This window comes from Lotus japonicus, chromosome 6, assembly GCF_012489685.1.
Source record: "Lotus japonicus ecotype B-129 chromosome 6, LjGifu_v1.2".
Lineage (NCBI taxonomy): Eukaryota > Viridiplantae > Streptophyta > Magnoliopsida > Fabales > Fabaceae > Lotus > Lotus japonicus.
In genome coordinates, this window is record NC_080046.1 from 29,546,502 (window position 1) to 29,572,145 (window position 25,644).

Here is a 25,644-nt window from a genome sequence, read left to right on the forward strand (position 1 = left end):
CTCTCTCCTAGCCGGCGGCCACCATCATCACCATAACCACCATCTCCATTTTCCCCTCTGAATCACACTAGCACTGGTCCTTTTCTTCCTAATCACCTTTGTCGTTCCTCTGTTTCTCATCTCCTCAAAGCAACACATCTATGTTAGAATCAAAGAAGGAATTCTGAGCTAGACTAAACCCAGAACCCACCCACCTCCACGCCACCCAGAACCTACCACCACCATCAACCAGAAACCCAGAAACCACCCACCACCATCACCAACCTCTTCACGCCACCCCAAACCCAGAACCCACCACTATCCCTCAGATCCATCGAATCACAAGAAGAGGAACGATGTTGCTTCCAAGCAGCGTTCCCTGAGGGCTTTGAGATCATCGGAACAGTAGGAATCAGAGAGAGGAAGAGCGTGATGGGGGCGACAGAAAAGGATGACGAACCCAGCAAACCCATTCACCACCGCAAGCCACCACAAGCCCAGGACGACCACATATGATTTATAGAGAGGGACATGAGGGGCGGTGGTGACAAGGAAGCAGCGGTGGAGCGCGACCTACACTGAGGGTTTGCAGGGTTGGGGGTGGGGGGTTGGGGTTTCGTTTGGGTTGAGTTGGGTTGGGTTGGGTTGGGGGTGGGGTGAGGTTGAGGGTGGGTATGGTGGGAGAGAAGGGAGGAAGATGAGAACTGAGAAGTTCAATCAGAATGATGAATGATGAATAAAAAATGATGAATAATTAATTAAATATTTTTTGAATAATTAAAAAATGAGTTGGAATTAAAAAATTAACTTTTAGAATTTTTCAATTAAAAAATAATTCCAAATGCCACGTGGAAAAGCTAAGTAGGCTAAAATTGAAGCCACTTCAGCATCAGACGCACTTTGTCCTTAATTGAATTAAAAAAAATTTTCTAGGGACCCAATTTGATGCAAAAATTTTCTAGGCCCTGGATTTGATTCCCTTTACAATTACAGGGACCTTCTGATGTATTAAGCCAAAAGAAAAAGGTGAAAGTGAAATATCGAATCGTTTCGATTTGATAATAAAAAAAAAAGTTAATAGCCAATATCACGTACACATTGATCAGTGATGATACGAATCGCGTGAGCGTCCTCGTGTGTTGGATTCATTCGATGGCGTCCTCCTCCGCAAGCAAGAAGATCCCAGCTGCTGATGCTACTGACGACGACGAACACACCGAAGTGGAAGATGAAGAAGAAGAAGAAACTGTATGTTTTCGAAACAAAAAAAGATCGAATCAAAATTAATTTGAGATGTGCTAATTCGTTCACATGTTGATTGATGCAGCCTGAGCATTTTGATGATTTCACCCTCGCTTCTTCCTGGGAACGGTGTGTCTGTGTATTCCAGATTCACATTACTGCCAAAGAAGATTTAATTGGTTTAATTTTTGTTGTTAATGGTTTGTTTTTTCATAGGTTTATTTCTGAAATTGAAGCTGTTTGTCGGCTTTGGACGTCTGATGGTCCAAAAAATTTATTGGTAAGCATTGGAAGTGAATGAATTTGGCATAACTTGGTAATGGTGGAAAAGGTTGGGGTTGAAACTTGTAAGAATGAAAACTTCATGCCAATTTCATCTTGGACCTGAATGAAAAATCCTGTTTCTCTATCCCAGGAAAAAGGGGCAGTTCACTTGGAGTATTCTGGTAATTTGTACAAGGTGAAATCTGAATTGAAGTATGCCATGAAAAGTTACTGCATGGAGTACTATTTTGAGACCAAACCTGATGGTACTTTTATAACCCGTTTTTTTATTAGATGGTAAATGCTTAGTAGGTTGAGGTTGGAATTCATGAATTTTTGTTGTAGTTTAATCTATCTTGGCATCTAATTGATGCAGGCAAACCTGCGGACTGGAATTTTGATTTGCATGATGTGCAGTTATGTTTCGGTGTAAAGGAGTTTTTGGTATGGCTTAATGACGTGTCTTTCCTTGTACTGGAATTTTACTGGTTTCACTAAGGTTAAGGAAACACTTCTTCTCATGTATTTTCCTAGGTGATTGCTCCTCAGAGTGCAAGTGGTGTGGTTCTTGATCCGCCAGAGGCTAGCAAGCTCTTGAGTGCTGTTGCAATTGCTTTGTCAAATTGTTCAAGGTGACCATTCTTCCCTATTCTTATGGGGCAGGCATTGTTTGGAGCATGTATAAAATAGAATGCAATCATTTTATTTTGTGATATTCTTCTTGGTTTCATCCCTTTTGTTGGAACTAAAATGTACCACTTTTAATCCCATGCTTTGTTATATAGAATAAAGTTATAAAACTCATGTTATATCTTGCCCGCTTAAACATTGATGAAATTATAGGGTTTAGTCTTCACGGCATGAAAAGGACAAAAATGGAACACGAAATAAAATTGTATTGATATGATATATTAGGTGTGATCTTATAAAAGACAAAAGCCTTACCCATACTTGTACTAATGGTAGATTTCTAATTGTACTCAAATAGAGAAACTAACTAAAATTCCTCATGCTAATTAAATAAGGTAGCAAGTCAATATAAATATGGAAATAAAGATATCAATTCTGAAGAAAGATCTGAATTGCCCTAAATTACTCTAAAGTCTAAAGATATGATCAAGATCTTATAAGATATCTTTTTATATTCCAACAAACACTTCTATAAAATGCTACCTTTTATGTGTTGTGAAATTTACAATAACTTATGTTCATCAGCACATTTTTATTACATTTTTCATGTCTGATTGTAAACGGTAACTATATACTGCTTGTTCTCTTTGATGTTTGAGTGTGCCATGCCTCTTAGTTTTTAATGGAGAACTTGTTATGTTGTTGGATCAATTTGTCCTGAATCAACTATTCCAAAATTTTAAGCTGGTGGTTGAAGACACATGAATGATTTTATACTACTTCTAACACGCCTCCTCACACAAGAGTCCATTGGGCTTGAAGCGTGAGCGTTGCACAGAACCATCTACCTTGTGTTGGAATTCAACTTACATTATAAAAGTTGGGGCAACAAGGATCAAACTGACGAACTCTTACCACTTGGTCATAGAGGCTTTGATATCATGTCATGAACCAACCCAAAAGCTTAAGCTTTTGGGTGAAAACATATGACTGCTTTTATATTATACTTCTAGCAAAATGTTGTGGTTTACAAATTTTTTAATAGATCGTTGAAATGTCCCGTTTAGTGAAATTTTGGTAACTATAATGGGGTTTGGTTTCTCATAATATTTTCTTCGTAGTTTATGGCCAGCATTTGTTCCAGTTCATGATCCTTCTCGGAAAGCTTATATTGGAATTCAGAGCATGGGTACTGTATTTACTAGAAGGTTTGAAGCAGATCGAATTGGCAGTCAAGTTCCAATAAAACTTATGCATTTGGAGGGGCTGTACGAATTATTTGTATCGAAGTTTGTAAGTTCCTGGCTTAGGTTGTTAAAATTTAAGGCTTGTTTAATTTTCTGCTGTTGGAATACATCCATTTTTAATTTGCATGAAAATGATTGGTAATTTGTTGTCAGCTTTCGAAGAAAGTTATGTCTGTGATATATTATTTTTTATCCTTTTCTATATTTTCACATATTTTACCTACATATGTTGCTTAGACTCTTTGCATAAATAGTATCCTTTTCCCTTTAATTCATGTTAAACCTAGTAGTTCAATGCAAAATTTTGACTAATTGTCTGCTGTTTCCCTTAAAATTCCACCTGTACTAATTACTTTCAATTTGATGCTGAAGGCGTACTCCACATTGGATCTATCCGTTCATGATTTTAAAGTCCGATTTGCAATGAAGCTAACATTCAGAACACTTCCCTATGATGATGACTATATGAAAGGTTTTGGTGAAAAAATTACCAAATCTGGAGAAAACCTTACTGGGGAAATGTCCAATGGGAAACAGTGGGATGATGATTGTTCTTGGAGTGAGTGGTATTCTGCAGAAGATCCTGTCAAAGGTAATTTCGTGGATGTAGGAACTTGTAGGCAGAGATAGCTTTAGGTTCTTGCGCGTATACTTTCATTAGATGGAACAAGTTTTACGACTGGAAAACATCTTTATATATACATGCATATATTTATATTTATATCTACATGCAGGCATGTAGAAGCCCAGTTGGCATTGGCTATAATTTTGAATTATGGAAAATTGGGGGTCTTTTACATGCATGATTAAACAGTTTTAGATACATAAAACACTATGTTGGAAAGATGACTTATGTTGCTTTAGGCTTGCAGGGCCACCTTGCTGGGAGGTAGAGACAGAAGCCATCAATATGACTTTCATTGCATATCTAAGGAATTATTGAATAATAAATATCTACTATTCTACTATCAATTAATTAATAACAATATATGGACAACTAACTGCAGGATGATAATTTATTCTTCATTTTGATATCTTTTTTTCATATAACTTCTCTGGACCATTTTTCTTAAATTTTGAATTCACTATAAACAAAAATAAAAAAGAAGCAAAGTATTTTTCAGCATGCTGAAGTTATTGAACCTTATGGGCATGTTCTAGATCAATGAAGACAATATGTTTGTTTTTTGGTTCTTTCTGTATCTTTTCATCAAACCCCTGGAATAGGCATATATAACCTGTGTTTAATCTTCTTGACATGATTAGAAAATAGTTTTCTGATATTCAAGTCTCATGGCCTATCCATGCATTCCTCACCACCCAGGCAGATCTTTGCCCCAAATTCCCTTGCTTTTATTTATCCCTCGAGAAATTTCTTTCATGAGAGAGTATATTTTTTCGTTATTTTAGATTATTTTTAATAAAAGCTCTCCAAGTTTGATTATTTTCGTGAAGCTCTGTAATATAAATGCCAGTTCTGTCTAATTTATGCAAAGGCTGCATGCAGGTTTTGAATTGATCACAATATGGTCAGAGAAGATGGTTGAAAGTTCTATGGAAATGGCTGAATTGGAAAATGCTTCCCCTCATGAAGCAGAGAAGTGGTTGATCTCTTTAAGGTTTACTTCACGTATTAAGATTTTTTACCTGTATAATGAAGACCAAAGTTCTCATGATGAATGGTTGCTAAAGATACGGATTATGTTAGTAATGACTAATGATTATCTGCTACTTAAATTATGCAATGTATAATAAAATACTCATCAGTTCAGTAAATGGTTCATATCACTGGTCACTTTACATATACAATTTACCGGGTATTTTCATTTTCTTCAGTATCAAGCGGAATGCTTTGTATATTGGTTAGCTAGGTTCTATTTCTAAGTAATCGCTTTCTTTTAGTTTCCTCTTTTTTAAGCATTTCTGAAGGTCCTTCTATAATTGCATAATTAACAAAAACATCAAGACTTTTTTAAAGCTAGTACTGTGGTGGCAATAAGTAGATTTATTTTGTTATTTATTTTAGATATAACTAAAACTAATAATCAAAGTTTGACTTATGCATCTTACATATACAATTTACCGGGTATTTTCATTTTCTTCAGTATCAAGCGGAATGCTTTTTATATTGGTTAGCTAGGTTCTATTTCTAAGTAATCGCTTTCTTTTAGTTTCCTCTTTTTGAAGCATTTCTGAAGGTCCTTCTATAATTGCATAATTAACAAAAACATCAAGACTTTTTTTGTTTTTTAAAGCTAGTGCTGTGGTGGCAATAAGTAGATTTAATTTGTTATTTATTTTAGATATAACTAAAACTAATAATCAAAGTTTGACTTATGCATCTTAAATAATTTGAGAGTTAATTTTCTATTTGTTAATATTTTTATTCATATAGGCCTGAAGGTCCCAAGGGGAATCGGATTGGATTTGCATCCCAGTTGCATCTTCTTGTTGATGCATTGGAAATGTCATTTGAGGCCCAATTTATAGAAGATTTTGTTTCAGGTTTGAAATTTATTTTGGTGCATTCTATGCCATATTTAATAGCTAGTAATGCTATTCAATTTTAGAATGTGCTTCAACATTTTCCCTCCTTGCTTGTAGCAGTTGAAAATCCAGGTTCTGATAATTTGAAATCATCAATGGTCATACCTTCACCAGCAGTTAGAGATCGTGTGCTGAAAGAATTGTTTATTGAGGGTATGTAGCTCTCCTATATTCTGTCTTCCATTTTTGGTTTTGGTACTCGCATTATTTGTAGTTCATTAATGTAATCGTTAGATTCTGCATATACATCTAATATGTTCAATAATCTGCGAATGTAATGGATCAAGGTACGAGTGCCTTGGGGGTGCTAAAGAGTGAATAAATGGCTTCCAGTGTAATGTTATTTACATTTGCCCTTTTGGAACACATCATTTTTGGACAGTGAAAAAATATCATTGCTTGAAGATCAAGATCAGTTGATGAAATATGTGATGTGACATGTCATTGTTGAGTGATTGATTATTGCTTTTCATTAAAAGGATGTGAAAGTAGTTTTAGTGGCAGGTAGAAAAATCACGAGGACTACTTTCAAGTTCTTGAGAGAAACATTCACCCTTGTCTCGCATGCAAATGATATTAAATTGGCTAACATTTCCATCCTTTTGTAGACTTCTGTTTTCCTTTATTCATTCATGGTTTAATTCCACTTTGGGCCCCTGATCTTTCAAAAATGAGCGATCGGGGCCCCCCGTATTTAAATGTAGCGGTCAGCCACCCCAACGTTTCAAAAACGTGCGATCGGGGCCCTTATGTTAAGTTCCGTTAGTTTGACCAAACGGAGCAGTGACGTGGATTTTCTTTTTTATTTTAAGATTATTGTTTTACCCAAAAATTACCCCTCTCAGTTCTCTCTCTCACACTCGAACCTCTCTCTCCCTCTTTCACGCTTCTTTTTCTTTCTTCTTCTTTCTTCTTCCTCCTTCCTCCTTCTATGGCTTCCTCAACCTCACCCCAACATCACCCCACCCCACAACCCCAAATCTCTCAGACTCGCTCGCTCTCTCGGTCTCGCTCTCTCCTCTGCATCTCTCTCTCGCTCTCTCTCTCTCGATCTCGCTCTCGCTCTCTCCTCTGGATTTGGGCGCAGTGAGGATAGAAAGTGTTGCGGGAGAAGCAGAAGGGGCAGATCCATATCTTGGCGTTGAAGTCGACGATGCAGAAGGGGTTGAGAAGGGAGGAGCATGACTTGCAGCGGAGTGGGGTGTAAGGGACGGTGGGGATGTCGTTATGGTGATGGTGGTGAGCCGCCTCAACAGCGTTTCAATTTCTTCTTTCTCTCACGCCATGGAATCGAAATCAGGAGGAGAAAGATCTGAACTTCCCTTCCCATCCTTTCCTCCCTTGGACAATGGATCTGCATCTGGGGATTTATGGGTTCTGGTGTTTAGGTTATGTGGAGAAGATTGTTGGACTGGGTTTGTGGATTGGGGTGCAGTGGGGGTTTAGTTGCGAGTGGTTATGGAGCCGATTGATCTTCGTCGAAGGTAGTGGTGGCGGCGCAGCCATGGATGAAGGGCGGCGGTGGCTAGGTGAGAGAGATGGTGAGTTCTAGGGTTTTCAAGAAGGAGAGAGCTCAAATTTGTCTGCCTAATTGCTAATTGACCAGATTAATTATTTTGATTAGTGAAACCTTAATTAATTAATTCACTATAGATAAATGAATGAACTACAGGGACCTCTCGATTTTTCTTCTCTTGCTTGCTAAGTTAGGATTGAGGTGAAATTAGGGTAAAATTTGGGGGAATTGGGTTTGTGTATTGAGTGGGAAATTTCTGGGTAAAAATTTTAATCTTAAAATAAAAAAGAAAATCCACATCACTGCTCTGTTTGGTCAAACTAACGGAACTTAACAGAAGGGCCCCGATCGCACGTTTTTGAAACGTTAGGGTGGCTGACCGCTACATTTAAATACGGGGGGCCCCGATCGCTCATTTTTGAAAGATCAGGGGCCCAAAGTGGAATTAAGCCTTCATTCATTCTTATTTAGCACATCTGAAATTAAGGTCTGTTTTCTACCTGCTTACTGAATAGATTCTAATTTTAAAGTATCCTTGTGGTTCTTAGCAAGGTATGCTAGTACATTTGCTTATTAGAATTTAGTGTTCATATTATACATTATTTTGCCATAATCAGTGATATCATGTCTGCAGGTGTACAATTGTCAAAATTTGCTGATGACAGACATAAGACTTCTCGAGCTATAAAAGGCGCACCACTTGAATCTCTCTTTGCACAATTTTGTTTACATTCTCTTTGGTTTGGAAACTGCAATATACGAGGTATTTACCCAAAATAATTAGGGTTTCTTTGGTGTATAACCTAAACCTGATGAGCGGGTAGGAACAAATTAATCACCTATGGAGAATTGATTTTCTGAGATGTCACCTGCACTGTATAATTTTTATTCCTATCACTTGATTGTATTCTCTTTTGTTAGCTATTGCTGTGCTATGGATAGAGTTTGTTCGAGAGGTTAGGTGGTGTTGGGAAGAGTCACAACCATTACCCAGGATGCCAGCCAATGGAACAATTGACCTTTCAACTTGTTTGATTAACCAGAAACTTCAGATGGTAATTTGTTTGTCTTGAAATGATCTTTTCTGACTTTTACTCATCATGTGCTTGTTTGCTTTATATATTCGATATTTGTGTTTGGTCAAAACTTAATATACTATATAAAATTAATTTTAGACATTGTTTTTTGTTTCTGTTTTATAGAACATTCTCAACTCACTTTTTAGCTTTAAGTGAGAATAAAACATTCTGAACTCATCATTTCTTTCAATTTCAAATGACTTGTTCTCTCTTATCATCATAAATTAGTGTATTAAGTCTGAAATATAGTTATTGATAATTTGATTTGTACTTCCTCTACCTTAATCACACCCATCACAGGGCATGTATGTTAATTAAACTACTGGTAGACCCTGGATAAGTTATAAAAAAATATTACAGTGAGCTTGAATGTTTTGGTCTATATAATTTTTTTTTTCTGATATAAATACATAGTGTAAAGCTAAGAGGTGATGCAATTTCCTCTTTGCTATTCAGCTAGCAATATGCATCGAGAAGAAGTGTCAGCTAAATGAAGACTTTCAAGATTGTATTGGAAGTTTGGATCATATAGATTCTATGACTGAGGTTACAAACCATTTCTTCCCTCGTTTTTAGTGGTTAGGTCAACTGCTGCATTGCTGTACTTATTTTTTAATAGTGTTATTTGGATTGGAAATGTAATCTCGTCTTGATTGAATAGCAGGAAGAAAGTGTGATTGGGAATGACTCGTTCAATAAACAGACACTCAGTGAGGGTTTTTCTGGGAAAGTTGACAGGTGAACTTAGCAAGTGAGAACCTGCTCGGTTGCTATTATCTGAATCTAGCTGCTTAATTCTTATTAGATAACAACTCACTCTCTTGTGGCTATTTCTTCCAGTTTTATGTTACCTATTAACTACTAACAGTCATTGTTAAACCAAATTCAGTGATAACACTGGTAAATTCAGGGACTGTTATTGAACTGAGAAGAGAGTACAATTGCAATTGCTCAATTGAGCTGTGATAGGGGAATTAGGGATTTACAGAGAAATTGGGGAAAACTGGGAAAATTGGGGAAGAACACAAAGTTAGGGTTCAACCTAGAGATCCCACGATCTCTCTCTGATTCCACAATCAGAATGAAACACTAACTTCAATGCCTTCCTCAACAAGTAATCTATCTATTTATACTCTTCAGTTGTAACTAACAACTGTAACTGCTCACAGCTGCTGCTAGCTGTTAGCTAACAACCTAACAGCTTATTACAATTAAGTCCCCTTTCTAACTATTATTTACCCTTGAGCCCTTCTTCTTGAATAAACCTGCTTGAACCTATCAATACTTCCCCCTAAAAGTTTGACCTTGTCCTCAAGGGGAAAAGAAGGAAAGAGTTCCTGGATCTTGGCAGCTGGCTCCCAAGAATTATCACAAGATGGTAAAGTGTCCCAGTTCACAAGCACTTCTAAGTGGCCAAAAGCATCCTCCCTGGTAGCTATGACTTCAGTAGGTGTTACTTCTAATTCCAGCTCTTCATTGAGCATAGGAGGTAGGGAATGAGGTTGCTGGTCTGGCTTCAGAGCTTTCTTAAAGAGAGATACATGAAAAACTCCATGAATTCTAGCATGTGGTGGCAGCTCCAGCTTGTAAGCTACTGGCCCAACTCGAATCAGAATTTGACAAGGCCCTTAGAACCTGGGGCTAACTTAGCAAAGGGTCTAGAAGCTAGCGACTTTAGTTTGTAAGGTTGCAGCTTAAGATACACCCAATCCCCTTCCTTGAACTCCACATTTCTTCTATGTTTGTCAGCCTGCACTTTCATCTGATTCTGAGCCTTAGTTAAATTCCCTTTCAACTCTTCCAAGATAGCATCTCTGTGCAAAAACAGCTGATTGACTTCCTCCACCCTTGAAGGAATAGCTCCTGCCTTCAAAAGAATAGGAGGGTCCCTTCCATATAAAGCTCTAAATGGAGACATTCCAGCCGAACCATGAAAATTGGTGTTAAACCAAAATTCGGCCCAGGATAACCAGTCCAGCCATTGCTTGGGTTTAGGACCACAAAAACACCTCAGATAGGTCTCCAAGCACCTGTTGACCACCTCAGTTTGGCCATCAGTTTGTGGATGCTATGAGGTGCTTAATTTCAGTTGAGTGCCAGCCAACCTGAAAATCTCCTTCCAAAATTGTCTGAGAAACAAGGGATCCCTATCAGAAATGATGGTAGTTGGGAATCAATGTAGCTTAACGACTTCTTTGATGAAAATCAAAGCAACATCTTTGACTGTAAAAGGGTGTCCTAGTGCAAAGAAATGAGCAAACTTAGAAAGCCTGTCCACTACCACCAAAATGGTATCTTTTCCTCTAACCTTCGGCAGCCCCCCAACAAAATCCATGGAGATATCCATCCAAACTTCAGTAGGAATAGGCAATGGTTGCAGCAGCCCCCCAACATAATCCATGGAGATATGCATCCAAACTTCAGTAGGAATAGACAATGGTTGCAGCAGCCCCCCAGGAGCTAAGGTAGAATATTTGTTCCTTTGGCAAATATCACATTCCTCTACAAAGTTCCTTATGCCAGCCTTCATGCCTTCCCAATAGAGAAAACTGGCTATCTTCTTGTAGGTTCTGAAATGGCCAGAATGACCACCCATTGGTGTTGCATGACATTCAGATAGAATCATAGGGATCCTATTAGAGTTCTTTGGTAAGACCGGCCTATCTTTGTAATACATAAATCCCTTTTTAAAACTATACTCACTGTGGGAAGGAGGGGAAATGATAAGTTCTTGAATCAACTTAGCAATCTTAGGATCTTGGTGGAGCTCTGAATCCCATTCTTCCCTATCAGCTGCAGAAATGATAGAAATAGTTGAGTACATCATTTTTCTAGAAAGTGCATCAGCTACAGAATTCTCACTTGCAGGCTTGTATTGAATCTCAAAATCCAACCCCACCAATTTCACTGCCAATTTAAACTGCTCATCTGTAAACAACCTCTGATCATTCAAGAATTTCCAACTCCTTTGATCTGTATTTATGACAAAATGTCTGCCCATGAGGTTGTGCCTCCACTTTTGTATGGCTTGGACAAGTGCCATGAGTTCTCTCTCATACACAGATTTCTGTTGTGCTCTTGGAGAAAGGCCTTTACTCCAAAAAGCTAGTGGTCTGCACTCTTGCATGAGAACAGCTCCAAGTCCTATGCTTGAAGCATCTGTTTCCACCACAAATTGTTTAGAAAAATCAGGGACTGCCAGTAATGGTAGGTTGATCATAGCTGTTTTCAGCTGATCAAAAGCCTCAGTTGCTGCTGGTGTCCATTTGAACCCTCTTTTTTTAACAAATCAGTCAAGGGCCTGGCAATTTTGCCATAGTTTTGCACAAAATTTCCTGTAATATTCAGTGAGCCCTAGGAATCCCCTCAAGCCCTTAATATCTCTAGGGATTGGCCAATCTTTAATCGCTTCCACCTTGGACTGTTCTGCTGCCACTCCAGCCCCTGAAATAGTATGACCCAAATACTCTAAGCTTGTCTTGCCAAAAGTGCATTTTTTCCTATTCGCCTTGAGAGAGTTCTTCTCTAACAAAGATAAGACCAGCTGTAAATGTTCAGAATGAGCTGACAAATCTAGGCTATAAACCAGAGTATTATCAAAGAACACGAAGGAAAATTTCCTCAAATAAGGTTTAAGGACTTCATTCATAAGGGCTTGGAATGTGGAGGGAGCATTTGTGAGCCCAAATGGCATCACAAGAAACTCATAATGTCCCTCATGTGTACGAAAAGCTGTCTTTTCTTTGTCCTCTTCCTTCATCGTTATTTGATGGTACCCTGATTTCAGGTCCAGTTTGGAAAACACCTTAGCTCCACCAATTTCATCCAGAAGTTCCTCTATAATAGGAATTGGAAACTTATTTGGAATAGCAATCTTATTAAGAGCCCTGAAATCAACACAAAATCTCCACTCCCCATCCTTTTTCTTCACCAAAATGATAGGGAGGGCTAATACTAGGCCTTATAACCCCACTTTCATCCAAAAGTTCCTCTATAATAGGAATTGGAAACTTATTTGGAATAGCAATCTTATTAAGAGCCCTGAAATCAACACAAAATCTCCACTCCCCATCCCTTTTCTTCACCAAAATGATAGGGAGGGCTAATACTAGGCCTTATAACCCCCCCCCCCCCCCCCCTTCTAACATTTCTGCCACCAATGTTTTTATTTCATTTGGTAGTGAGGGCATTTGTATGGCATGATCATGCCTTCTTCTTGGAGGTAAGCCCTGAGGGTCCTGGAAAACTGAGTCAAATTTGGCCAAAACAGTAGCTAAATCTGTTGGAATACTTCTCTCACCCTGTCCTGTTTTGGCTTTTTGTTCACAGTGAACCAACAAGCCTTCCCCTTCCTCCATCAAGATCTGCATGAGAGCTCCATAAGACAACTCAGATTTTGTCAAAGCAGGATCTCCTTCCAAGGTAAACCATTGTCCATCCTTCTTTAGTGACAACCTCATCTTGTTGAAATTAGCTTTAATACCCCCAGGCTAGCTAACCAATCTAGACCAAGTACCAAATCTATCCCATTGAGGCCAAAAAGGTAAAAATCTTGAATGACTTCTAAAGATTGTATCATCAACTTCAGATTAGAACACTTCCCCTTACATCCAATCTTATAGCCATCACCAACTTCCACTATGTATGCTGGTGTGTTTTCCACTGGTAAAAACATCTCTCCAACCAGTTTCTTAGAAATGAAACTATGTGAGGCCCCACAATCTATGAGAACCACCACTGCTTGGTCCTTGATAATTCCCTGCATTTTCCAAGACTTGTGGGAAGTAAAACCACTCATTGAACAGAGGGACAACTGCAGAGAATTAAATTCTGTTAAACTCTCTAAGATATGTAACTGAATTTCATTATTGAAAAGCTAAAGATTACAATGAGTGATCTCAGTATTTATAGAGGATACAAGGCTTGTTAAGCAAGCTATCAACTCTAACAGAATCAGTTATGTGACAGCTGTAATAACAACTCATTCTAACAGAATGTAACTAACTCAGAAATACTAACTACACTACTAACTCTTTAATCAGAGTAATGTTTACTCTACTCTAATAGGCCCCCGCAAACTCAAGGTGGGTGAGAAATGGATTTCTCAATCACATTGAGTTTGTCATGAAGAGTTTCAAAACGAAGAGGTGAAAGAGCCTTAGTAAAGAGATCTGCCAGCTGATCAACTGAAGGAATATGATGCAGAAAGAGAGATTTGTTGAGAACTTTTTCCCTCACAAAGAAGATATCAAGCTCCATGTGTTTGGTTCGGGTGTGGAGAACTAGATTATGGGTCAAAGCCATAGCATAGCACCCATGTTGTCACAAAAGACTTTAGGAGGAGAAAATGGAATCTGCAACTCCGGTAAGAGTGACTGAATCCACAACAGCTCAGCAGAAGTGTTGGCCAGGTTTCTGTATTCTGCTTCAGTGCTAGAACGATCCACCAAGGTTTGCTTCTCGGAGCTCCAAGACACAAGATTAGGACCAAAGAAAACACATGATCCTGAGGTAGACCTTCTGTCATCAGGATCTGATGCCCAATCAGCATCACAAAAAGCCACTAGGGAAACAGGGGAATGTAGAGAACAAGGCTTAAGATGCAGCCCATGATGAAGTGTACCCTTAAGATACCTTAATATTATCTTAACAGCCTTTCAATGATCTTCCAATGACTAATAAATTGACAAACTTTGTTCACAGCAAAGCTTATCTCAGGTCTGGTTAAGGTGTCATATTGAAGTGCTCCTACAATGGATCTGTAGAGGGTAGGATCAGCAAAGTAATCTGCTCCATATTTGCTTAATTTTGCTTAACACTTTGCTTCCCCCATATCTGCCCTTTCAAGTAGATCTGTGATGTATTTTGTTTGTGTCAACAATAAGGACCTGTCCTGAAGGTGATGCACCTGAACACCAAGGAAATAATCTAGCTGTCCTAACTGCTTCAAAGAGAACTCAGAATTGAGATTCTCAATCACTTTCTGCACAAGAGGCAAAGAGTTGCCTGTAATTATAATATCATCTACATAGACTAGGATGTAGATGCAACAAGTTGCATTATTGAAAGTGAACAAAGAAGGGTCACATCTACTAGGTTTAAAGCCATACTTCACAAGAGCTGACTTTAACCTTTCAAACCAGGCTCGAGGGGCCTGTTTTAGGCCATAGAGAGCTTTGTTCAACTTGCAAACAAGTGTCTTATCTGCATTCTGAAAACCAGAAGGTTGTGTCATGTACACCTCCTCCTGAAGTGCACCATTGAGAAAGGCATTATTGACATCAAGTTGATGAATATGCCATTGTTTAGTGATTGCAAGAGAGAGGATTAGCCTAATAGTAATGGGTTTGACCACATGAGAAAATGTCTTAGATTAATCGAAGCCCTTCACTTGATGATAGCCTTTGGCTACAAGCCTTGCTTTATATCTGTTAATAGAGCCATCTGCATTCTCTTTCACTCTAAAAACCCACTTGCATCCTATTGGTGTCCTATCCTTAGGTAGGGGAACTAATGTCCAGGTGTCATTAGCTAGTAATGCATCATACTCAGCCTTCATGGCTGCCAACCACTTAGGATCTTTGAGTGCTTGCTTGGCTGTAGTAGCTCTTTAATCAGAGTAATGTGTACTCTACTCTAATAAATTCTCCAGATAAAGCATCTTCAAATTCTCCCCCCTCCATATCCTCATCTTCTTCCAAGAGCAACATCCTAAGTTGCCTGTTCTTGCATTTATGGTCTCTAGTAAAAGGTCCATCACACCTGAAACAAAGGTTTTTCTCCCTCTTTTCCTTCATTTCAGCCACAGTCAAAGGCATATAGCCTTCCACCCTTGTCCTGCCAGCTCCTGGAACTGGCCCAGTTCTGGTAGTTCCTACAGAATTTTCCTGCTTATGCTCTCCAGTGTTATGAGGTTCTATTGTGACAGTTTTACTGTAGTTGTTGTTTCTATAAGAACCTACAGACCTTACAAAACCCCCACTTTTCTTAGTCACCACCAGATTCTTTTGTTCAATCAACAAAGACTTCTGAATAACCTCAGCAAGAGTATTCAATTCAAACAGCCTCACTTCAGCCTTAATCTCTTCTTTGAGTCCACTTAAGAAAATTCCTCTCACAAAATCATGGTCAATCTCTTTCAAAGCCCTAGCATATTTTTCAAATTCTTCAACATAATCATCTACAGATCCTACTTGCTTCAAAGATAACAGTAATTCAAAAGGATTTTGAACCATAGAGGGTTGGAATCTTCTTACCACGACTAGCTTAAAGGCTTGCCATGAAGGTGATGGATTGCAACGCTCCCACCACTGGTACCAACTGAGAGCCTGTCCCTCCAAAGCCACCATGGTTGCTTGCATCCTTTCTTCCTCAGTCACTTCTCTCAGTGCAAAATATCTCTCAAGCTTCTGAGTCCACCCAACCGCATCAGTTCTAGAGAAAATGGGAATTTCCAACTTCCTCCATCGATTCTTGATGGGAGCTTGATTCCACATATTCTCTCTGCTCCTTCTGCCTTCGCATTCATCATCATCTGAGAATCCTCGTTCACGAGATTCCAGCCTAGTACGCAGGGAAGCGATGAGATCCTCTGCTACCTTCGTTCGCGCCTCATTCAACTCCAATCGCGCGCGCAATCCTTTAGTTTCTTGTCGCAATTCCTCACGTTCCTGGTTCCAGCTTCCCTCGCCTCTAGACATGGTTCGGGTCGAGACCATTCAGAGTTTGCAGAATCGCGTGAGCTTCACCCTCAGGCACCAAGATGGTGCTCTGATACCAGTGATAACACTGGTAAATTCAGGGTCTGTTATTGAACTGAGAAGAGAGTACAATTGCAATTGCTCAATTGAGCTATGATAGGGGAATTAGGGATTTACAGAGAAATTGGGGAAAACTGGAAAAATTGGGGAAGAACAAAAAGTTAGGGTTCAACCTAGAGATCCCACGATCTCTCTCTGATACCACAATCAGAATGAAACTCTAACTTCAATGCCTTCCTCAACAAGTAATCTATCTATTTATACTCTTCAGTTGTAACTAACAACTGTAACTAACTGTAACTGCTCACAGCTGCTGCCAGCTGTCAGCTAACAACCTAACAGCTTATTACAATTAAGTCCCCTTACTAACTATTATTTACCCTTGAGCCCTTCTTCTTGAATAAACCTGCTTGAACCTATCATTGAGTCACTGTTAAACCAAATTTTTATTCAATATGTACATATATGCCCACCCAGGCCTATGCCACCTTCCTCAGAATTCTACTTTCCCCTCTTTCCCTTCCACAAACTCTTTATTCTCTCTCTCTCTCTCTCTCTCTCTCTCTCTCTCTCGTCATTACAGAATTTCCTTCCCCAATTCCCGGCTGTCACATGTGTAGTTTGTCAAACCCTGCCTCGTCTTCCTTTTTACTCATGATAATTCCCTTCCTGTTCTCAAATCTTCTCTGGTATACATATTTTAAAGGCCCATCAAATTATTACTGATTCAATCATGGACAGACTATTGAACTGTGAAGTAATAGTGCCTTCATTGGTTTAATTATTGGTCTGGTTTTAAAAAAATTGCTTCTAATTTTGAATGTAATACCCCTTTTTGGCTCCCACAATTCTGTTCACCTAGGTTGCCAATCCCAGCGAGATCCTGTGAGATTCTGATGTCCCATCCCATCTCGGCCAAGTAATGGGATGACCACCACAGTCCCAGCCATCCCTGCTGGGACCCGGGCCCATTTCTCGGCATTTCCCGCGTAATCCCGTCAGGACAAGTGTCTGACATTTAAAAAAATGCTCTCCAGTTTTAAACGTTGGGGGTGTTTGTTAGGGGAATTTCCAGGTTTTCGCTTTGAAAAAAAATCCTAGATGGGAAGAAGAGTTCAACCCTCTCCTCACTTCCCCTGCTCTCTTCGCCCTTGCTCTCTCAAGACTTATATTGCTAGTTTGCTACTATGCAAGTATGAATATGTTATGAATTTCAAGTAATATTATCATTGATTTTAGTGTATATCAGGCTTGTTAATAGCGCGCTATAGCGGCGCAATAGCCTATAGCGTAGCGGCCTGGGGGTTCACCGCTACTCCACTATTCACCGCTATTTGCGCTATTTTCCGCTATAGCGCCGCAATAGCGCTCGAAATAGCGTTTTTTGGGCTTGCCGCTACACTACGCTATATGCCATTAACAACCCTGGTGTATATATATAACACAATAGACAAAAATTCACTATCCCGGCCATCCCGCTATCCCATTTTTGACCGAGATCTGGGATTGACAAGAAAGCTGTTCACCTTATAAACAAATTCAGACAAAACCACGTTTGGATGTTACTTTTAACAATCGGCCCTTATAAACAAATTCAGACAAACCCACATTTGGATGTTACCTTTAACAATCGGCTTTTGGTCTATGGTACATAAAGGGCAGCCAAGTGCACAAAGCTCCCGCATGCGCGGGGTCTGACCATTTGGTCTATTGTCCGCAGCCTTACCTTGTTTTTTACACAAGAGGGAAGAGGCTGTTTCCAGGACTTGAACCGTAAGCTCAGTCACATGGCAACAACCGTTGCGCCAAGGCTGCCCTTCCTTTGGTACATAATGGAATTAAAATGATATATTGAAGGTGTGGAGATCATATGAGGCATTATCTCTATGTGCCTTTTGTGTCCTTTGCTAAATTTGATACTAGAAGATAATCTTATGTCCTTCTACATTTACCTGTTGTGCTTTTCATGATATGTAGCTTTTGCGTCTCTTTCAGGCTTTCTGCTATTAAGAACATTAATGGTTCAAGTATTATCTAGCATTGACATTATGTAACTTTGTTAATGCTACATCTTTTCAACTGCTAATGATTTACACTATTCAGGGACGAAAAATCCACTGTTAGCAGAGAGCCTGAAGATGTAAACCTGTTTAATGATAAAAAATCTTCAGACTTCACCAGGAGAGGTTCAGCTGGTATCGTTGATTCTATGATGCTTCTCAAGTCATATCAAAGTATGCATGCCCCATACACACAGGTTTCTCCAACAACCACGCATCATTTGGCATTGTCATTATGCAGCAGCACTACTATATCAATGTTGTAGAATATAATGGTTTTGGATCTTGTTTTCTATATTACAGGAAGCACCTCTTATGACAGAAGACATGCACGAGGAGCGGCTCCAGGCTGTTGAAGCCTTTGGTGATTCGTTTGTAAGCTCAACCTTTTATGCAATGCATTTAATCATTATCATTGACCATAAAATCTAAGAGCCTTAGACCATGTAGACCTCTCAAACATTACACATAGGGGAGTGGCTGAAAACAAGGTTATATTCAATAGTTAATTGAGGTTAAATGTAAGGTTTTCAATGGTGTTGCAGTAGTATAGGTGCAGGTATGTAGCCTCTTAGTTGTCAGCTCACTTGACAAGTATCGATTATCTTTGCTTGTGATGCATTAGCCTCTCTGTGTTTTGGTATATAATAGTTTTTACAAACTTGAGTAGTCTGGCTGACATGACCACGAGTTGATATTTTGTAATTGATAAAGCTATAATTACATTGCTGCTGTGGAAGTAGTTTTGTTTTGCTTGAGGAAGGGTGATATCTTTCATCCATATTTGACCCTAACAAGTTCATTTGGTCCTTATTTTCCACCAGCCCTATGTAGTATTCATACACCTTCATGTGCACAGTTTTTTTGTTTTTTTTTTTGGCTTTCTTGATCGACTACCATTCTCAGTGATAGGTCGAAATGTGGAACTGTTATTGTAGCTGATTTTGTAGCTCTTTGACATCTGGCAGAAAGTTTACACAGCTTTTCATGGATTAAAAATTATTTAATATACTCTTTGATATGAGAAGGGGATAAATTCTTTCGATAATCCAGACCTCTTACAGGTGACAAAGTTAAATAAAGAGACTAAGCTGTTTCTAATGCACATTTATAAATACTATTATCGTTGTATTACATTCCCTTTTTTTCAGTTTAATATTGTTAATAAAATATAAAAACTGTTAGTTCAGTCAGACTTTTAAAGACTTTAGGATATGGATATTACAGAAACAATGTTGTGAATTGTCACTAAATGGACATTCCTTGTACTTTTGGATCTTCACTATCATTTGAATATGGTTAATTTATGAATATATTGCTTGCCATTCTAGAACTCTAATAAAAGCTCTCAGTAGAATTTATACATTTCATTTATTAATTTGTTACTTAGCATTGCCCTTTTTTTGCAGAATTTTTCTGCTCAGCTGGAAAGGGATATCTTAAACTCAGGTTATAGCTTATAACATTTTTTACTAGCACCAGATAATTATTAATCACGTCTCAAATTTGTTTTTTTTTTCCTATGATAAAATCTTGTCAATTCTGATTTCTGGAAGCAGATATTAAAAAATAAAGTAAATACTGAAGCATGTACGAAAAGGTCGTGATGCTTTATAATAGGTGCCAGATTAAATGAGCTACGCCATTTACTAAAAGGGAATGATATTTTCTACCTAGTTGTCAATTATGACTTGTGAGTAATTAATGGTTCATTAGTTTAAAGTTTTGTAAAATTAAGTTTAATAAACTTAGGTTTATTATAATTAAGTTTGAGAGAATGAATTTATGTTTTGAAATGCAATTGTAAAAGTAAATTTTAAAAAATTTCCTTTTGTTTGGATAGTAAGATAGAATTACTTTTGAGGTGTAAATTAGATATATATTATGGGACTCACACTTAGAATGGATTCTTCTTAATGGAAAAGTAAAGAGTTGTCTCTTTTGTTAAACGTAAGTAGTAAAGAGTTATCTCTTTTGTTAAACGTAAGTTAAGTCCCTTGTAAACATATTTTTATCTAATAGAAAATAGCTACCCAAACACAATTCATCTTAAACAATTAATTTTACTCCAAAATGTAGTTATTCTAAACTGAAACCGTAAAACAGACTCTTAAGGGTTAAGATTTGCAAAATGAAACTGTTAATCCTAAAAGTGAATTTTTATGTTAAAAGAGATTTCTATAAAAATTATTGAGTGCTGTGACATTAGATTACTTATGCTTGTATTAGGGGAGTCTGATACACACGGACTATACAAATGAGCTTATTTTTTCTTTTTTGATTCATTGTTGTTTGTTAATGATGTATGCCAAGATTCTTCAATATAAGGCGTGTGACAGACCAATAATGTCTTTGATGCTATTAGATATGTCATCATTTAAAGCTGCAAATCCAGATGCTACTTTTGAAGATTTTATTAGGTGGCATTCTCCCGGGGATTGGGAAGCGGATAATGACTCTGAGGTCGCAGGATCATCATCATCCAGTGCTCTTGACATTAATAAGTCAAAAGATGATTGGCCTCCACGAGGGCGGCTTTCTAAGAGAATGTCTGAGCATGGAAATTTGTGGAGAAAGATTTGGGATAGCGCACCTTCTCTTCCTGCTTCTGAACAGAAGCCTCTTCTTGACCCAAATAGAGAAGGAGAAAAGGTACTTATTTTTGTAAGAAATTTAAATTTTCTTGTTTTCACCGTGTTGATTCATATTGTGAAAAATTCGACAAAAGTTTTTATATTTTGACTGTTGATTGTCTAACATAAGCTTCCTCTCATTGTGGGCTTGGGATCAGCTACTTAATGCAACATAGGTAGGTTTTATCATTAGAAATGATTTGCAATAGGTGATCACAGTGTTCATGCAGCCAACTCCACCTATTGGGAAAAAAGGCTTTTTGTTTGGTGAAATAGATTGTTATGGCCTCTGCGAAATTCACACTAGAACTAGAATAGCATGATTTTTGTTACTTGGGTTGGTTCTCATGTTGACGATACAATTAAACCATTTAAACTTTGTCGTCATTTCATCCAATTTCATTTTAGATGGATCTGTTGTTCATTTGTTTGGTTGTCTGCATTTTAGCTAAGTATGTGTGGGCCAACTTGTCGGACCCGATGTTGTAACATCTTGCCTATGACATCTGTCCTGGAGTATCTGCTGTTAGTTGGTTTTTAAGCTATCTGTGAAGCTTCGTATTCAAGTTAGGTTTTTGCTGGAAGCTTCTGTGCGCCGTCAAGGAATATTCTGTGGTGTATTTAAACCCGGTTAAGGGGGTTTAATTTGAAGATATTTATGGAACTTGAAATCTGCTTAATTATTGATTGGTCGAGGATCCTCTGCAGATTTGTTACTTAGTTGTTTTCTTTTAGCAACTTCTTGATTTGTGTATGGACCGTGTGATCTTTCAAGCCCAATGAAGACAAGGCCTGGAGGACTATATATGAAGAACTCAAGACCTAGTCTCGTGGTAGAGAACATATCATTGTATTAGGGTTTTCATCGAGTTCATACTTAAGGGGAGACCTAAGTAATACTCCACGGGTAGAGATAGGTAGAAGAGGTAGTTGAACTGGGGCAGTTCCTGTGAAACCTTTTATGTACAATTTCTCTATAATAGTGGATTATCAACCCTGCAGACGTAGGTGATATTGCACCAAACTGGGTGAACAATTTCCTGTGTCTTTTTATTGTTTTCCAGTTGATTACCTTGTTGCTTTATCTGTTGTGCTGTCAGTAATGTTGTACAAAATGTTTTAGACATCTGGTAGAACATCTGTGTTATACCTGCCAGAATTTCAGGATCAATTGATGGTCTTAATGAAAAGAAGAAGACACCCCCCCCCCTATGGACATTTCAGAATTTATCTTGATTTAGCGGTTTGATCCATATTAAAGACATGGCCAGTTTCTCGTGGAATTCGAGATGGAAAAGTAATAGAAGCTCTTAAACGCATGGATAATGGAAAAACAGTGAGTCTTGATGATATTCCCATTGAAGTTTGGAAATGTATAGGAGACCTATTGGTTGGCTCTGGCTCCCCATGTTTGAGATTTTGAGATGTAAACAAATGTAAGATGCGAGGAGTAGAAGTACCTTGGTCCCTATATATAAAAAAACAAGGGGGATATTAATTGCGGTAGCTTTAGAGGTATAAAACATATGAACCACACTATGAAATTAAGGGACAAAGATGATTGAACATAGGCTAAGGGAAGAGACTAGGATAACAGAGAATCAATTTGATTTTATGCTAGAAAGGTCTACAATAGAAGATCTACCTCCTACAAAGGATGATGGGAAGGTACCAACGTAAAACAAAGAGATTTGCATAGGGTTTTTATTGACTTGGAAAAAACAAGATCGTGTGCTAAGGGAAGTGTTGTGGAAGGTTATGGAAAAGAAAAGTGTTCGAGTGGCTTATGCTCAAGCTATACAAGACATGTATAACAGGGGAAACTACAAGTGTGGAAACTCGTGGTGGCGCGACTATTGACTTCCTTAGAACTTATAAGGATAGGTTTACATCCAGGCTCAACCTTGAGTCTGTACATGTTTAATCTGGTTATGGATATGCTTACCACAGTATACAAAAGAAGCATTCCTAACTGCATGATGTTTGCAGGTGATAGTTCTATTTGAAGAACAATCGAAGTGGTTAATTCTAAACTTGAGATTTGGAGAAAGACTTAGGAATCTAAGGGTTATCAAGTAGCAGGAGTAAGACAGAATTCATGCATTGCAATTTTAGTAAGAGTGTAAGACAGATGTTAGAAGTTTTTGGAACTAAAAATTGGGAACGATATCATACCACATGTTTCACAGTTTAAGTACTTGGGATCTATTATACAAAATAATGGGGAATTTCACAAAGATGTTACATAAAGAATTCAAGCTGAGTGGTTAAAGTGGAGTAAAGCATCAAGAGTTATTTGTGACCGCAAAGTACCTACCAAACGCAAAGAAAAGTTTTACCAAACTGCAAGACTTGCTATCCTCTATGGTAGTGAATGTTGTGATTTAACGAGACAACATGAGGAAAATGTTGGAGCAACATAAATGAGAATGTTAAGATGGATGAGTGGACACACTAGAAAGGACAAGATATACAATAATCGTATAAGAGGAGGTTACGATGGTTCAGACATGTATAAAGAAGACCTCTGGAGGCGCTGGTGAGAAGAGTTGATAACATGGTTCTTAGTCCTGTGAAGAGGGGTCAAGAGAGGCCAAAAAGATCATTGGAAAATATTTTTGAAAGGGACCTCATGGTCTATAATATCCCACAATTATTTGTTTGTGATCGAGCGCAATGTTGTCAGGTGATCCATATAGCTGCCCTTAGCTGGATAATGCTTTGGTTGCTGTTTTTTTTTTTGTATCATTATTTAGCGGTAATCATCTTCACTTTCTTGTTGAAATAAATTTGACCTGTGCTTGCTAGTAACAAGGAGAGAGGCACTAAGTAGGACAAGATGCATCCAAATCAAGAACTCTTAATTATTCGGGTGAAGTAATGTTCCATAAAAGGGAAAATATAGTCCTATAAAAGGGAAAATATATCGTAGATCATAAATGATTAATTACAACTAAAAAGACGATCATTGAGTATGATGATCCATTGAGGTAGAACTGAGCTTGATATTTAAGTCAATTTGATGAAGTGATCTTGGTCCTAAAAGCTAGGCTGGTAAGTGAGAGCCTCAGCTTTAAATTAGAGCTTGGTTTTTGAGACTAAGCAGATTTAGAGCTCACGCAATTGCGTTATTTCTGTCAGTTTGTTTGGGCAGCCATCAAAATCATGAGGATAAACTGATGTAGAAAAAAGTTTGTATTTCACTCTATCTGATTGATTAAAAGGTAGTATAAATAGGGAATTAGGTCAACAATTGTACACTAGTATAAATAAGGAAGATAATCTCTATCTCTTAAATAGCAGCTGACTAACATAGTGTGGTCAACATTTTCTGCACGAACTCATCTTTCTTGACATGTGCCTTTTTGGGTAAAGTGTTCACCTAGGCTATGCCTTAAAGGTTGGTCATTTGGTGAGTGGAGGGCCATGCACGGAAGACGGTTAAAAGGTTAAATTGTTCTTGTACTTTCTTAAAGGATATTAATATTTATTAAAGGAAATTGGTACTATAGATTTGTGCATAAAGGAGGAAGAGGAAGACTGACTACTTGTGCTTTTTTGGATTGCTTTAGACATGCTGTTCTCCTACGTATATCTTGTTATCTACTATAATTTTCATATTCTCGATTTTCCAGGTTCTTCATTATCTTGAAACTTTACAGCCACATGTATTGCTTGAGCAAATGGTGTGTACTGCCTTCAGAGCAGCAGCCGATACACTAAGTCAGACTAGTTACGGGGAATTGAAACAGATGGATACCAAGATGCAGCAACTATACCTTACCATAGCACCTGCTTTGAGGCCTTTGCAAGGTATCTCGATATTCATTAAATTTTCTACTCTCTAAAAAGAATAATTTTTAACGCATTTCCATTTTGTTACAGTAAACCGCTTGTCTGCAGACAGTGAGACCATTGAAGACTTAAGAAGACTAAGTGTTGTTTTCGAAAATGTGGAGAAATTACTTACTCTTGCAGCTTCTCTTCATCGCAAGCTTGTACGAGCACCACGCCTCTCCAGAGAAATTTTCAGTGATTACTACAGCTTCTACATTCCAACAATGGGAACAGGCTTGTCAGAAGACATTGAAAAGGTGAAAGGTTTCGATGCCTTGAAATGCCTTGCTAAAAAAATCTTTCCCTGCATTGGACTGACATGTATCTCCACTTTCTTTCATTTCCGCGTAGGAGTTTGACAAGAAACAAGTAGTAAAGGACCGTGAGAGGGAAGTCTTGTCAAATATGTTTGTTCCTCCCACAGCTAACCAGTCTTGGAGGAAGGTTTTGAGCATGGGAAATCTTCTCAATGGTCATGAACCTATCCTCAGGGAGATTATTTTTTCGCTGCGCGACAGATGGAATGGTAATCACTATGCAGCTCGTGGTGGTAGTGTTTCTCAACAAGAAATTGAAACTTACAGAATGTACATATGTGGAACCTCTAATGACTTACGGGTAGCACTTTCTGTTGTCTCGTGTGATTAATTTTATGTTGTTTATTGGTTACAATGTGTCACATATTGCATCCGGTCCTCTAATTGAAGCTTAGCTGAATCTCTCTCAAATCCCAATAGCGTTCCAACCCAAAAACGGAAAGAGGTTGGATTAATTAATTTAAGTCTAAGAGGGATCAAAGTGTAAGTGAAACTTCTATTCTTTTTATATTGTTTGTTCGTTGCTGTTGTGA

The 25,644-nt window shown here is 38.2% G+C and overlaps 1 protein-coding gene across 3 annotated transcripts; it reads left to right on the forward strand.

Moving 5' to 3' along the window:
* The first annotated feature begins 1,033 nt into the window (after positions 1–1,033).
* On the forward strand, positions 1,034–25,644 carry LOC130722215 (uncharacterized). 3 transcript variants are annotated; one of them, XM_057572872.1, is made up of 22 exons: positions 1,034–1,227; positions 1,307–1,350; positions 1,438–1,501; positions 1,637–1,751; positions 1,862–1,929; positions 2,020–2,117; positions 3,237–3,408; positions 3,735–3,954; positions 4,870–4,981; positions 5,758–5,867; positions 5,967–6,062; positions 8,060–8,188; positions 8,347–8,480; positions 8,961–9,050; positions 9,166–9,242; positions 18,368–18,521; positions 18,628–18,699; positions 19,734–19,773; positions 20,690–20,976; positions 24,593–24,770; positions 24,843–25,051; positions 25,146–25,644. In XM_057572872.1, the coding sequence occupies exons 1-22, from the start codon at positions 1,132–1,134 to the stop codon at positions 25,440–25,442; spliced, it is 2,862 nt and encodes a 953-aa protein (XP_057428855.1). In that variant the 5' UTR covers positions 1,034–1,131; the 3' UTR covers positions 25,443–25,644. The 3 variants fall into 3 exon arrangements, with proteins under 3 accessions (XP_057428855.1, XP_057428856.1, XP_057428857.1); XM_057572873.1 differs by having other exon boundaries at positions 1,036–1,227; positions 9,169–9,242; XM_057572874.1 differs by having other exon boundaries at positions 1,036–1,227; positions 5,970–6,062.